We start from the raw sequence: 12,602 nt of genomic DNA, 5'->3' as shown, positions 1-12,602 counted from the left end.
GTTTCAATATGAAAAATAACATTCATATTGATTCAATGGATTTACTGCATTTTGAAGAAAAAAAAAGTATCATGGATTTATTGCATTTGGAGGAAACAAATAATAACATTTTATAATAAATCTCTGAAAATCAAAACCTGGATTTGAATTTTTTATGTTATTAATTTATAACTTAAAGATGCTATGTGAAAGTTTGAAACAGAAAATAGTGGTTTTCATCTTGCCACTTTCTTGGTAAATACATTTTCACTCAAATTATGTGTGTGTGTGTGTGTGTGTGTGTGTGTGTGTGTCTCTCTCTCTCTCTGTTGTCATGGAAGTATCACCTAGGTGACTGTTGCTTAGAGATGAATCAGCGGTTTCAGATGCGTGTGAAATGATGGGATCACTAGCATTTATTTACTCCACCGTCAGTAAAAATGACACGGATACGGCAGAGAAGCACACTAATGAACCTCTAGACATCATACACTCCACAGCCATCAAAAACAGTTATCTGACGACAGCTGAGTGATGCTAGTGACCGGCGTCTGAAGTTCCTCTCAGAGCAGGAAGACGCTCGAAGACGAAAGAGGAAGAGGCTTATATTTACTGCTGACACCAGAAAACTTCATTTACAGATGTACTACACACCACTCAAACACAACACAACCTGTCAAATCAACACTTCTGGCTCCTCCATGTGAATAAAGTCTAAATATTACTGTGACCCCTGACATCACACATACAGTACGGTTTTAGTTTCTGTTAATATTTGGAATTAGATATTGTTTTTTGATTTTGTTTTGACTTTAATTTTAGATCAAATTTTAGTGATATGTTTGTAGCTTTTTGTCATTTTTATTAGTTTAAAAAAATATATATTTTATAGTTTTTAGTGATTTTTATTCATTAGTTTGACTTTGACTAATTTTAATATATCAAGTTAAATTAAATAAAAATTAATAATGCTGTCTTTGCAGTTAGCTGAAATAAACTGCTTATGCTTTTAATATTTAAGAAATATATATATATATATATATATATAATGTAGTAATTAATATCTTAATGTGTTAATATAAAAATATTATTTTCATTATAATTATTAATTTTTTTGGTTTTGCAATATTTATTTAAAGTTATCAATTATATCAAGTAAAACACATTTTTTATGGTTTTAATCCATGAAATGTTTGACCTGAATCCATTAAGTCATATGATCTGAGCACGGCATGAGATTCAGACTCAAATCAAACTCATATTTACTGAACTTCTCTCTCTCTCTCTGTTTTGTCTTGGTACACTCTTCATAAGATCATAAATGTCCGATGCACTTCACAAACCAGTCTGAACAATTAGTGTAGAAATATGACTTAGATACTTCTCTCACGAATGTTATATAAGTCCAACTTTATTTTTAAAAAAAGAAAGTGTTTCTATTAAGTTCAAAATATATTTTTTTCCACTCAATCCAGCACTGTATTGTTAGCTGCATTAGTTTGCATTAGCATTTACTACTTTAATTAGTACATATTTGTTTTATTTTATAAAATTATATTATTTAAGTGTATTATATTAAATTGTTATTGTTATAACATGTTATTGTTGTCTAAATGTATTACTAATTGATTGTTTATAAATAAAAAAATAACAGTTATTTTTTCTCGAAATATTTTGAAATGATTCATATGAACTATACAGGCAATCTTTAGAGGCTTAAAAGTTTAGTTTATCGTAAATGCATGGGGAGAAAATGACAAAAACTCAATAAAACCTTAAGTAAGCACTTTCTGCAAAGGAAAGTGAGAGAGGTTTGTAACTTCCTGTTTCCTCGAGTGAACTCTCCTCTGTTTGATCTGATGCACATGTGTGCTGGAGTTATGAGCTGTGTATCTGTGGACTTACAGTCATGTTGTGAAGTGTTCACACACTCGTCTGCTGGAGGCCTCCGCATCAGTGACACGCATGTTAATGATCTCACACACACACACACACACACACACACACACACACACGCGAAGCACATCTCACCTAAGAAAGTGCTGTGTGTGCGTCTCTAGCGTCATGTCGTGTAACTGAACCGCTTTTAATAACCCTACAGCATCATAAAGTATCTGACTGGACATCTGCAGCATCTCTCTTCTGTTCAGATGAGACTGAGGCGCTGAAACACGCTCGCGCTGGGGACATCTCTGATCATCGCGATGAAATCAACCGACAGGTGCTTCTGAACCGAGCGTTGGGAGCGGGAACGCGACACAGATGTGAGCGGCTTACCTCTTCGATGCCTCGAAACGACCTCTGAAGACACAGATCATCCCAGAAGATCGGATAAAACACGCAACGACATCTTCCTCTCAAGAATCAACTGTCACTCTTGTGCTGGCGCTGCTTGTTTTGGCCCGTTCGTGCGTCGATGACGTTCACTTCCGGTGTCCCATCCGCCTCCTCCTCCATCAGAGACAAACGAGATCCGCGCGTCTTCCGTGTATTTACACGCAAAATAATAATAATAATTAATCAATAAATATAATCTGATTTAAAATGTATTCAATATCATTTAAATGTAAAAAACAAACAATACAAATATAATAAATTAAAAAAAATGTTTTTCATTGTGACAATATGTTTCTGAAAATTAAATATACTTACATTTTAATTTGTGAAAAAAACACGATGGGAGTAATTCATAATTAATTAAAATTATTAATGAATCATCATAGATTTTAAAAAAATAAATAAATATTGCATATGAGTATTTTCTCTATTTAAACATGACAGTATTTTCTGCCTTTCATTTAAACTGGTTTATTATTTATTTTTTAATTAAATGTATTACAGTACTTTTGAAATATGAAAAACCAATGCATCATATTAATTTATCATCATGATTCATAAAATTGTGTTTTTAAAGATTAATAATATAGAAATAAATGGTGCATAATCTAGGTGTGAATATTGTATAGTTCCATGAAAACTCCTCAAAATAAAAATATGAAGATTACATGAATAAAATAAAAAGCACAAAATAAATAAAATAAAGATATTTAATTCATTAAAGAGAATTAGAGGTGACAAGTGTGTTGAGTTATACTTGCATTAGTAATTAATGCATTTTTCCTTTATCTACACTCAATGTTAGACTCAACGTGGTAATGTCCACCACGCGGACATTAATAAAACTGCAGGCTATTTATATTGCAATTACAACAAATGAAGTAAAAGCATTTATTGATTAACACGTTTCTCATGGAGATTCACAAATCATTAAAGAGGATCTGATGTTAAAATGAAAATTGAAATTCGTACATCATCTAAAAGCTGTAATAATAAATATTTGTTGGGACAGGACAATATTTAGCCGAGATACTGGAATCTGAGGGTGCAAAATAAATAAATACATTAATACTCAGAAAATTGCTTTTAGGGTTATCCAAATGGAGTTCTTAGCGATGCATATTATTAATCAAAAATCTAGTTTAAGTTTTAAAATCCAGAATAAATCAGCGCTTTCACGTGTGACCTGTGACTTTTCTCAGCGCAGAGCAGGAAGGGCCAATAATAGGAGAGTCGTTGCGATCACTTATTTAAAAAACTAGACATTTATTTAAATATTAAATTTAAATCTAGATTTCCATATATTTCTGATATAGTCGACTAATTTAAAAATATTATGATTGTTATTATATAAATGTCTTCAGTAAGACTTAAACGCCTTTGATTTGAATGTGGGATTCGCCAAAGCGCCTCCTGTGGAAGTTACCCTTCATAAGAAACCGTCATCAGAAACGTGTAAAATATCTTGCCGGTGGATATGCGTATTTTATGTGTGGTTTAAAAAAAGAGAGCGGTAATTTCAGTCAGGAGTGTTCGCGGCGAGCCCGTCATGTGACCGGTGGGGTCCTGACTGCGGGACTGTGTGTGTAGTTTATCATGGCGGCGAACAGCGCTAGCAGTAAAAGCGGCGGAAAGCAGTCCTCTCCGTCTGCTGAGCAGGTAACGACGCGTCGGGTTTATTACAGTAACGCATGAACGCTTCATCGCCGCCGCGAGCGAGAAACGCGTCTGCTGTAAACAAAAGCCGCGCGCACCTGACGCCCTCAGTGCTGCTGGAGGTGTTTGGGTTCTGTCGCGTCGCTCGCGCTGTAGATGTGCTGTGTGAATCTGTATTGTTGTCGGTACAGATTGAGACACGCGCGAGCTGCTTCATAGTCAAGCTTCAGATCATCTGCATGAGAGATACTGCAGTTATAATCTTTGCACTAGCACGTGCTCTCCTGTCTCTTTAAAGGAAGTGCATCTTCTGTCACTGTTCCTTCAGACAGCACTTACAGGACACAGGTCTCTTCATTTAGAGACATTCCTGACGAATTCATATTCATAAATGACATTTCCCCTAGTCTAACGCAGATTTTAAACTGTTTAACGTCAGTTTGATATATACAAACACACACACACACACACACATATATATATATATATATATATATATATATATATATATACACATTTATACATATATATTCATACATATATACGTGTGTGTGTGAGTGTGTATTTGGATATAAAATTCAGGTATTGTTACTTTCCCACACACACACTTTTTTTTTATAAATATTTAAATATACATATTATATAAACTATTATTATTTTTTAAGTGATATTTTTTTTTTAAAGTGATATATTTTTAGAAGGTTATATTTAATAATTTGATTGCATTGTAACTGTGATAATTTATTTATTTAATAAATATAAACTGTAAATATAATTTGTAATAATAACTATAAATGTTTATTACATGAAAGTCCAAACGTTAAAATAATAACGTTAAAATAACGTGGAAAAATTTACATAACATTTAGGAAATTAAATACTTAATAATCATGTTTAAAACAATTATAATTACCTAAAAAAACTATTTTTTAAGCTTGACCCCCCCCCCCAACCCAAGTCATCAAGGGGACAGAAATATTTTTCTAAACGCACCTGTATATATGAACCCTCATAATCTTTTAGTTTTATTTTATTTTGTTATTGATATGCATGTGTTATTAATACCTGTGCTTGTCTGAATCAGGTGGTGGCTACTTTCCAGAGGATGCGACAGGAGCAGCGCAGCATGGCCTCCAAATCTGCAGAGTTTGAGATGGAGATCAATGAACACAGGTGTGTTTGATAAAAGAGACTCCCCTTCACCTCCCTCATGGATCCTCTACAGGGACAGACAGCTGATAAAAACATCCCAATAATCCACACCGCTCCAGTCCAGCAGCTAACATCTCCTGTAGGGAAAACCTGCACGTTTGGAAGAAACAAATCCATCACATTTGTCTCTCACATGCACTGGTTTCCACTCGATCCGTGCAGAGTTCTCTCCTGTAATCAATATTAAGGATTCTGGACGTGTATTCTAGTCGAACGCAACACTTTGAACATAAACGTTATCTCGATGATGGATTTGTTTCTTACAAACACACAGCTTTCACACGATGTTACGTGATGGACTGCGCTCTTGTTCTGACGCTCATCACTTCCTCCTCACAGCCTCGTCATCGAAACGCTGAAGGAAGTCGATCCGTCGCGGAAGTGCTATCGTTTAGTCGGCGGCGTGCTTGTGGAGAGGACTGTCAAAGAAGTCCTGCCTGCGCTAGAAAACAATAAAGAACAGGTACGACTCTAATGAGGCACACACACTCCAGAAACCATGCATTATTATATTTATATATATATCTCCCTCTGATCAGATCACGAAGATCGTGGAGTCGCTCAACACACAGATGCAGGTGAAAGGACGGGAGCTGACGGAGTACCGCGAGCGCTACAACATCCGACTGGTCGGAGAGGACGACAAACAGAGCAAAACGGACGCCAGTCCAGCCAAAGAGAGTGAAGGAGGCTCTAAAGGAGGCGCTGGAGTGCTCGTCTCATAGTTAAACACTGGGTTAAACTGAGCTGGCATGTTTCTGTTCAGTCTGACAGAAGCCAGTCAGAAAGCACGAACGAGAGGGAAAGTAATGCATGTCTCGTACATTCATAATATCAAAACACAACTCACAACAACAGCTGTCCTATCCGAACACTTACAGACGAATGCATCGATTCCATTATTTGCTTTTCGTTCCAGTTCATTGCAAATAAATAGTCAACAAGCGTGACTGCATAAATTCACCGTATTCAAGATGAGGCTTGACTGTCACTTTCTTCTGCTTTGGGAAGACGTCATGTTTAGTGATTAATATTTGGAGAGAGACGACGGCTGTCTCGTATGCTGGACCTGAAGACTTTCTGTGTTTGTTTTTGTTTTTGTGGTTTTAGTTATTGAATTAAAAATACAAAAGTCAATGACATGTGTTCACAGTGTGGCGTGTTTTGTTTTATCCATAAATTCACAAACTTGTTGGAGCAAAATTAAAAAGCATGTGTTGCTAATTAAGTTAATAATTAACAGCGTAAATTGAAATTATAATATATTTGTCTTCATGTTTCATAGACTCTAAAAATTATTCTGCTATTATAATTCAAATTGACGGGGTTTCTAGAAATGTCGGTAAAATTGTTTTTACTAATGTTTGAGATTAAATGTTTATATATGTGAGACAATAATTAATGCAATTCTAAATTATGCATCTCTAAACTACATGATTTCTCTTTGTTTTGAAAGTGACTTCTGTGTGACAATAATTGTACGACTCTTATAGAATATTTTACAATATAAACCATGATACCAAACAATTACTATATGCATATAAAGTAGTATGTGGGTGACACTACTTCGAAGAAGCTGTAGGCAAGTTATTTAATTTTTAATTTTTTTAATACAATTTGATAAACAGTTACGAATTCCCATAGACAGTAAAAGAATTCCGCGAAAAGGACTGAATGTTTTATGGCAGCAACAAACGCAAGTGCACAGCACTGTAATTATCATAGACAGTAAAAGAAATTACGTCGAGTTTTTACGACAGGAAATTCCACTCGCTGAACTGTAGGGGGCTCTAAAGTCTCACAAATACCGTCTCAAGATCGCCTTTTTATATTAAAATACTATTTTTTTTAGAGATGTTCCGATACCCTTTTTCTCTTCCCGATACCGATTCCGATACCTGGGCTCAGGGTATCGGCCGATACCGAGTACTGATCCGATACCTGGGTGTATATCTGTATATACAGCTGTATATACTACTAGCCCTGTGTAAATTGCTAGAATTTTTTTATGGTGTGCTTCAGACAGATCCCTCAATAAAACATGAACAAATACATGGTGAACTACTGTATTTATTACAGTATTTTTATTATCTAACATGAATTTGACAGTATTATTTATTTTCTTATGCAAAAAAGAACTTCAAATGCAGCCAAAAATCTAACACCGCAAACTAAAAAAGGTATTTAAGTTTTACAATATAACTGTATAAAAAAACTGCAACAAAAAAGATCTATTAATCAGATAATCTCTTTACAACAAAACAAGTAAAAAACAAGCAACCATCTAGGCATAATTATTATTATTATAGAGACGTATTATTATTACTGTAGGCTACAACAGTAGCTTTATATATTGTCAATTTACTCATGTAAACCAAACATTTATTTTAATGGGCTGCCATGAAGATCTTTGAGTGTCTGTGTTTATGATATGACAGTATTCTCAAATGAAACGGTAAATTCTCATGAAGTGACGGTTTATGCGTTCGTGTCCTCATGACACACAGCAGAGACTACAAAACAGCGAGCTCTCGCGCATCTGTGCCAGTCACCCACAGAGATGTAGATTTTGCGGGAGTAATATTTAAATAGTATTTTGCAGTTTAATATTCACAGACACTAGTATATATTCGGCTACTGTCTGGAGCCCTGCGCTTTGACTTACACGGAAGCGACTGAACGCAGCTGCCGGTACTGAATATACTCGAGAGTCTGTAACTACCGGTACTACAGAGACATACTGCTAACCACTGATCTATAATATAGTAGCGGCTTCACTGTGTTTTGGCAGTTTAGAATGTGATGAGTGATCCAGTCATATATAGATAAGGGCTGCTAACGCGTTTTCATTTCTTCTTCGCTGCTCTAAACAGGGGTTGCTTGTGGCAACACAGCACAACTTCCTGTGTTTTCAATGCATTTTGAGCAGCGAAGAAGAACCGTGCAGCGGTTAGGCAAAGCTTGCGGTCATAACTAGGTCTTTTTTAAGAAAATGGTATCGGATCGGTATATGGGTTCATGTACTCGCCGATGCCGATGCCAGAATTTGTTGTGGTATCGGAGATATTTCCGATACTAGTATCGGAATCGGAACAACTCTAATTTTTTTAATTACATTTTTTATATATATTGGTGTATATTTTTGTTATTTAAACCTAAACATTACTATGACATAAAACATCATTGCATTTCATGATTAGCGCTTGCTGAGCACATTTAGCGCGTAATACACCAAAACTACAGGACTTCCGGTCCTAAATAAAATATTAACGAAAAACAGATCTTCGACGAGGATGGGATTCGAACCCACGCGTGCAGAGCACAATGGATTAGCAGTCCATCGCCTTAACCACTCGGCCACCTCGTCTGATGCACATATATATGTACAGGACTATTTTGATTCTACAGATCTACAGAACTACTATATTTTATTAATCTATTAAAATGTGTTTACTAATGTTTCTTCTGGCTGATACTAACAGCAAGTGTTTATGGAGTCGAAACCGGTACGCCAGAGCACAAGTAGAGTGAGCCGAGCACGTTTTACGGTGTTTACGGTAACGTTAACCGGAAGAGTAAATAAACATGCGCCGCCATGGGCAATGTGTGCGCGCTTCACGAACGCTTTTCTCTTCTGCTGTCCACAGGCGTCTTTTCAATGCATGCATCCAAACATGCAAGCCAATTCCCGTTTAAACTGACCTGCACTACATCTGGCTGCAATGCATGCATGAGGGCTGCATAGCTGGCCAACCCTTGCTGATCTGTGTGAGCACACTTTCATTTCATTAGCATTGACCTAAAGGTGCTAGTAATTGTAATGCATTTCTCAAAAAAATGCTCCGTGTTTAAGGTGGTGCTCAGTGCCCTTCTCATCGTTGCACTGTTGCAGCTTTTATATCTGTCTTTTCTCTCAAAGTTGCACGGCAAACAGCAGCGCTACAAGTATTCTGAGCTATTCGGCTCCAAAAAGACCGCAAACCAAGGAGAGAAGAACCCTAGGCGGGAACATCTCAGGTATTCTTTATCCACAGGCGGGATCTTCGATGGGAGCGGACAGTACCGCGTGTATAAGAACCTAATTAAAAGCGACTTCTCGACCAATCAGAAGCCAGGAGCGGATCCCAGATCGCATCACCTGGCTCTAGTCACGCATACGACCATCAACAACCTTCACCATCTGAGCTCTTTGTTGGAGCGCTGGCAGAATCCTCTATCCGTTGCGATCTTCGCCAACGGTCAGGATGTCAAGTTCGCGACGGCGTTCGTTTACGCCCTCAGTCTGTTTTGCCCGCAGGTTCAAGCGTTGGTGGACTTCCATCTGGTTTGCCACTCGGGTGAAATGGCCAGTTTCCCAGACCAGGATCGAGAGCATTTCGCCGGTCTGGAGGAGATGGGCTGCTCCGGCGTCTTCGCCAAGCTCGAATCGAACAGAAATAAGTTTAAAAACTACGCGATTGGGAACAATGTCTCGTACCCCAATAACCTTCTTCGCAATGTGGCCCGGAGTGGCACAGACGCCACTTACATCCTGGTCATCGACATCGACATGATACCCAGTGCCAATCTGCACCACCAATTCGTGACAATGCTAATGAGGCGTGAACCGGCCGCGGACGAAGTCCTGGTGCTCCCTGCGTTCGAGATCAGACACACTCGTAAGATGCCTGCGACGAAGGCGGAGCTGCTGCAGCTCTATCAGGTGGGCGAGGTGAGACCGTTCTACGATGAGCTTTGCCCTCGCTGTCAGGCTCCTACCAATTACTCGCAGTGGGTCAATCTGGCCAGCAGGGGCTCCGGGCCCCTGGAAGTGGCGTACACTATAAACTGGGCCGATCCGTGGGAGCCTTTCTACATCGGCGCTCGAACGGTTCCTCTCTACGATGAGAACTTCAGGCAGTACGGCTTCAACCGCATCAGTCAGGTGAGGGATGGAGAGGTGGACTCCTGCAGGAAGTGAATACGCAACCAATCAATTCACCAAATAAATCATGCTAATGTTGGCTTTTATTGTGGCCAGACTAAGGTACACCTGTGCAATAATCATGCTGTCTAATCAGCATCTTGATATGCTAGAACTGTGAGGTGGATGGATTATCTCGGCAAAGGAGAAGTGCTCACGAACACAGATTTAGACAGATCTGTGAACAATATTTGAGAGAAATGGGCATTTTGTGTACATAGAAAAAAAGTCTTAGATCTTTTGAGTTCATCTCATGAAAAATGGGGGCAAAAACAAGTGTTGCTTTTATAATTTTGTTCGGTGTATATTAGGCTATATTGTGATATTTAGAGTATTATTAGTAGTTATATAAATTATATAACTATGATATTATTTTTTATATTCTACATAAATTTAATAACTTTTAAAATAAATAATATAATATCCTAAACATATTATATGATGTTTCCAGAATGCCATATATGTAAATAATTTATATAATAAAATAATTTCAATTTTTGTATACGTTTTAACCTCCAAAATGTATATGCTTGAAAATTACAAAAAAAGTTATTAATTTTTTTTAAGTATTTAATACATGAGTTAGACAATTTTATAAATTAATATAAAGCTTGCAATAAAGCTAATTAATATTTTGTTTATTGTGAACAGAAAGTAGACTGAGTTCATAAACCTCCTGTGGTGTAAAATATGAATTTATTTTTGTTATTCACTAATTAACTGGGTTACCTTCTGCCTGATTTCTCTCCTCTCTTCAGGCCTGTGAGCTTCACATCGCTGGTTACCACTTCTCTGTGCTGAGCAATGCCTTCGTGGTGCACAGAGGGTTTAAGGTCCAGGGAGAGTTTCACCGCAGGAAAGATGAGGAGAACCGCAAGAACCGCATACTCTTCCGCAGCTTCAAGGAGAGTCTGAAGGCCAAGTATCCGAACTCGCCTCGCCGCTGCTGAGAGACGAGAGAAAGCACAGCTCATCCTGACTTCATGTGAGGATCATAGAAGCACACAACTCAAACAAGAACCTGTTTGGATCTCATTTCAAGCATCAAAAACTACAGTCAAAGGAGATGCTCTTGAATGCTCAATGTTTTCTCAATAAACTGATTGTGATCCTTCACGCTTCTAAAGAGAAACTACGTAAAGATGGTCCTTTGTTGTTTTCATTACATTTTATTTCAAAGTTAATTTATTTATTTATTAGATTTTTATGCTAGTTTTCAAAGTATTTTACCCCACTTTCTTCCCCAAATTTAAGACAAGACACCTCAGATGAATAGAGTACAAAACATGAACTAATATATATCACCATCATTTTCTAGCTGATTGATTACATTAAGAATTGCAAAAAAAAAAGTTTGTTTGTTGCAAGTTTCCAAAAGTGGTATGTTTAAATATGCAAATTTGACTAATTTGCATACATTTCCAGAGCATAAATCTGAACACTGGATAAAGCCAGGTTCTCATGTTGTGACGCGTGTCAGAGTTACTGACGAGACGAGGTCTTGTAAAGACCCAGAGATTAGTTGTAAAGCTATTAACATATTAAGGTCGATAGGCCACCTTTATGCTAATAACAAGTCTAAAGACGCTCACAGAGCCTGAAGATATCACACACACACACACACAGGGAGCGGCGTCTGAAAATCATATTAGTGTTTTAATTATACTGTGGATTAGGGGTAGATGACAATTAAGCAACACTAGATTAATGCAGGAATGTACAGTCTGCAGATGATTAGACTGAACAGGCATCTGTAGATGTCAGATATTTACAAGATATGTAGTGTTTTACACTGAATGGGGCTCGTATGTATTGTCCTTTGTTTTGGGAAAATATAATCCGTTTTCTTTTACTTTATATTATTTTTTTTTTCTGATGTGAAAATCTTGCCTGACATCGAAAATGTACATTAAAAGTACATTTTTACATTAGTTATATTATTTTGCCAATTGTTTTATTTATTTATTTTGCCATAAAAGCAACATTTTGGTTATTTATCTGTTTACCCTGCAGTGTTGTGTAGTATTGGAAGCATGAATAATAATAAAAAAGATTGTGAAGTGTTTTATAAAACTAACTAAAAGTTTCAGTATTTGTTGAATGATTATTTAAGGTTTTGTTTTTATTATTAATATTGAATTGTTTGTTTTGTATCTAGTTACAATAAATCTACTACATTTGTGTCGGTCTCTTTCAGTCTTCTATAGCAGATGCATTATTGGACATTTGTTTGTTTCTGATAATACAACACTGTAGCTCTATTCTAGAGTGATTTACAGCCAGGAAAAACTTGCCATCTGTCTTAATTTCAGTAGTTTCTACCAAGTGACCGATGTGTTAGCACCAAAATGCATTAAGTTAGAATGGATCATTTTGGATCAGTTTGACAGGATGTACAGTAATTTCACTAGATGATCATGGAAATGTTATTACAAACTATTGACAAAATTAAGTG

General features: G+C 36.8%; 3 protein-coding genes and 1 non-coding gene across 6 annotated transcripts in view; 2 read left to right on the top strand and 2 right to left on the bottom strand.

The window, feature by feature from the left end:
• Positions 1–2,425, bottom strand: part of LOC127961406 (H(+)/Cl(-) exchange transporter 3) — a 37,486-nt gene extending 35,061 nt beyond the window's left edge. For all 3 annotated transcript variants that reach the window (XM_052560487.1, XM_052560489.1, XM_052560490.1), the window contains exon 1: positions 2,257–2,425. The gene's annotated coding sequence lies outside the window, so the exon portion shown is untranslated. The remainder of the gene's footprint in view (positions 1–2,256) is intronic.
• A 1,340-nt stretch (positions 2,426–3,765) lies between these two features.
• Positions 3,766–6,326, top strand: LOC127961408 (prefoldin subunit 2). Its single transcript, XM_052560494.1, has 4 exons — positions 3,766–3,975; positions 5,057–5,145; positions 5,524–5,647; positions 5,724–6,326. Exons 1-4 carry the CDS (start codon positions 3,913–3,915, stop codon positions 5,907–5,909), a joined length of 462 nt encoding a protein of 153 aa, XP_052416454.1. The 5' UTR covers positions 3,766–3,912; the 3' UTR covers positions 5,910–6,326.
• Positions 6,327–8,398: 2,072 nt separating this feature from the next.
• LOC127961407 (beta-1,4-glucuronyltransferase 1) lies at positions 8,399–12,329 on the top strand. Its single transcript, XM_052560493.1, has 2 exons — positions 8,399–10,108; positions 10,906–12,329. The coding sequence occupies exons 1-2, from the start codon at positions 9,005–9,007 to the stop codon at positions 11,095–11,097; spliced, it is 1,296 nt and encodes a 431-aa protein (XP_052416453.1). The 5' UTR covers positions 8,399–9,004; the 3' UTR covers positions 11,098–12,329.
• Positions 8,470–8,551, bottom strand: trnas-gcu (transfer RNA serine (anticodon GCU)). The gene has a single exon. It is a non-coding gene; the product is annotated as a tRNA-Ser (tRNA).
• Positions 12,330–12,602: the final 273 nt, after the last annotated feature.

The sequence above is a fragment of the Carassius gibelio genome, chromosome B7, assembly GCF_023724105.1.
Source record: "Carassius gibelio isolate Cgi1373 ecotype wild population from Czech Republic chromosome B7, carGib1.2-hapl.c, whole genome shotgun sequence".
NCBI lineage: Eukaryota > Metazoa > Chordata > Actinopteri > Cypriniformes > Cyprinidae > Carassius > Carassius gibelio.
The sequence above is the reverse complement of the archived record's forward strand: the minus strand, read 5'-3'. Positions and strand labels throughout refer to the sequence as shown.

Bases quoted from the DNA above. Each gene is read 5' to 3' on its own strand.
- LOC127961408 (XM_052560494.1), top strand. From the start codon at position 3,913: ATGGCGGCGAACAGCGCTAGCAGTAAAAGCGGCGGAAAGCAGTCCTCT. The intron at 5,146-5,523 runs GTGTGTTTGATA...TCCTCCTCACAG, and splicing joins ATGGAGATCAATGAACACAG to CCTCGTCATCGAAACGCTGA. The intron at 5,648-5,723 runs GTACGACTCTAA...CCCTCTGATCAG, and splicing joins TAGAAAACAATAAAGAACAG to ATCACGAAGATCGTGGAGTC.
- LOC127961407 (XM_052560493.1), top strand. From the start codon at position 9,005: ATGCATTTCTCAAAAAAATGCTCCGTGTTTAAGGTGGTGCTCAGTGCC. The intron at 10,109-10,905 runs GTGAGGGATGGA...TCCTCTCTTCAG, and splicing joins GCTTCAACCGCATCAGTCAG to GCCTGTGAGCTTCACATCGC.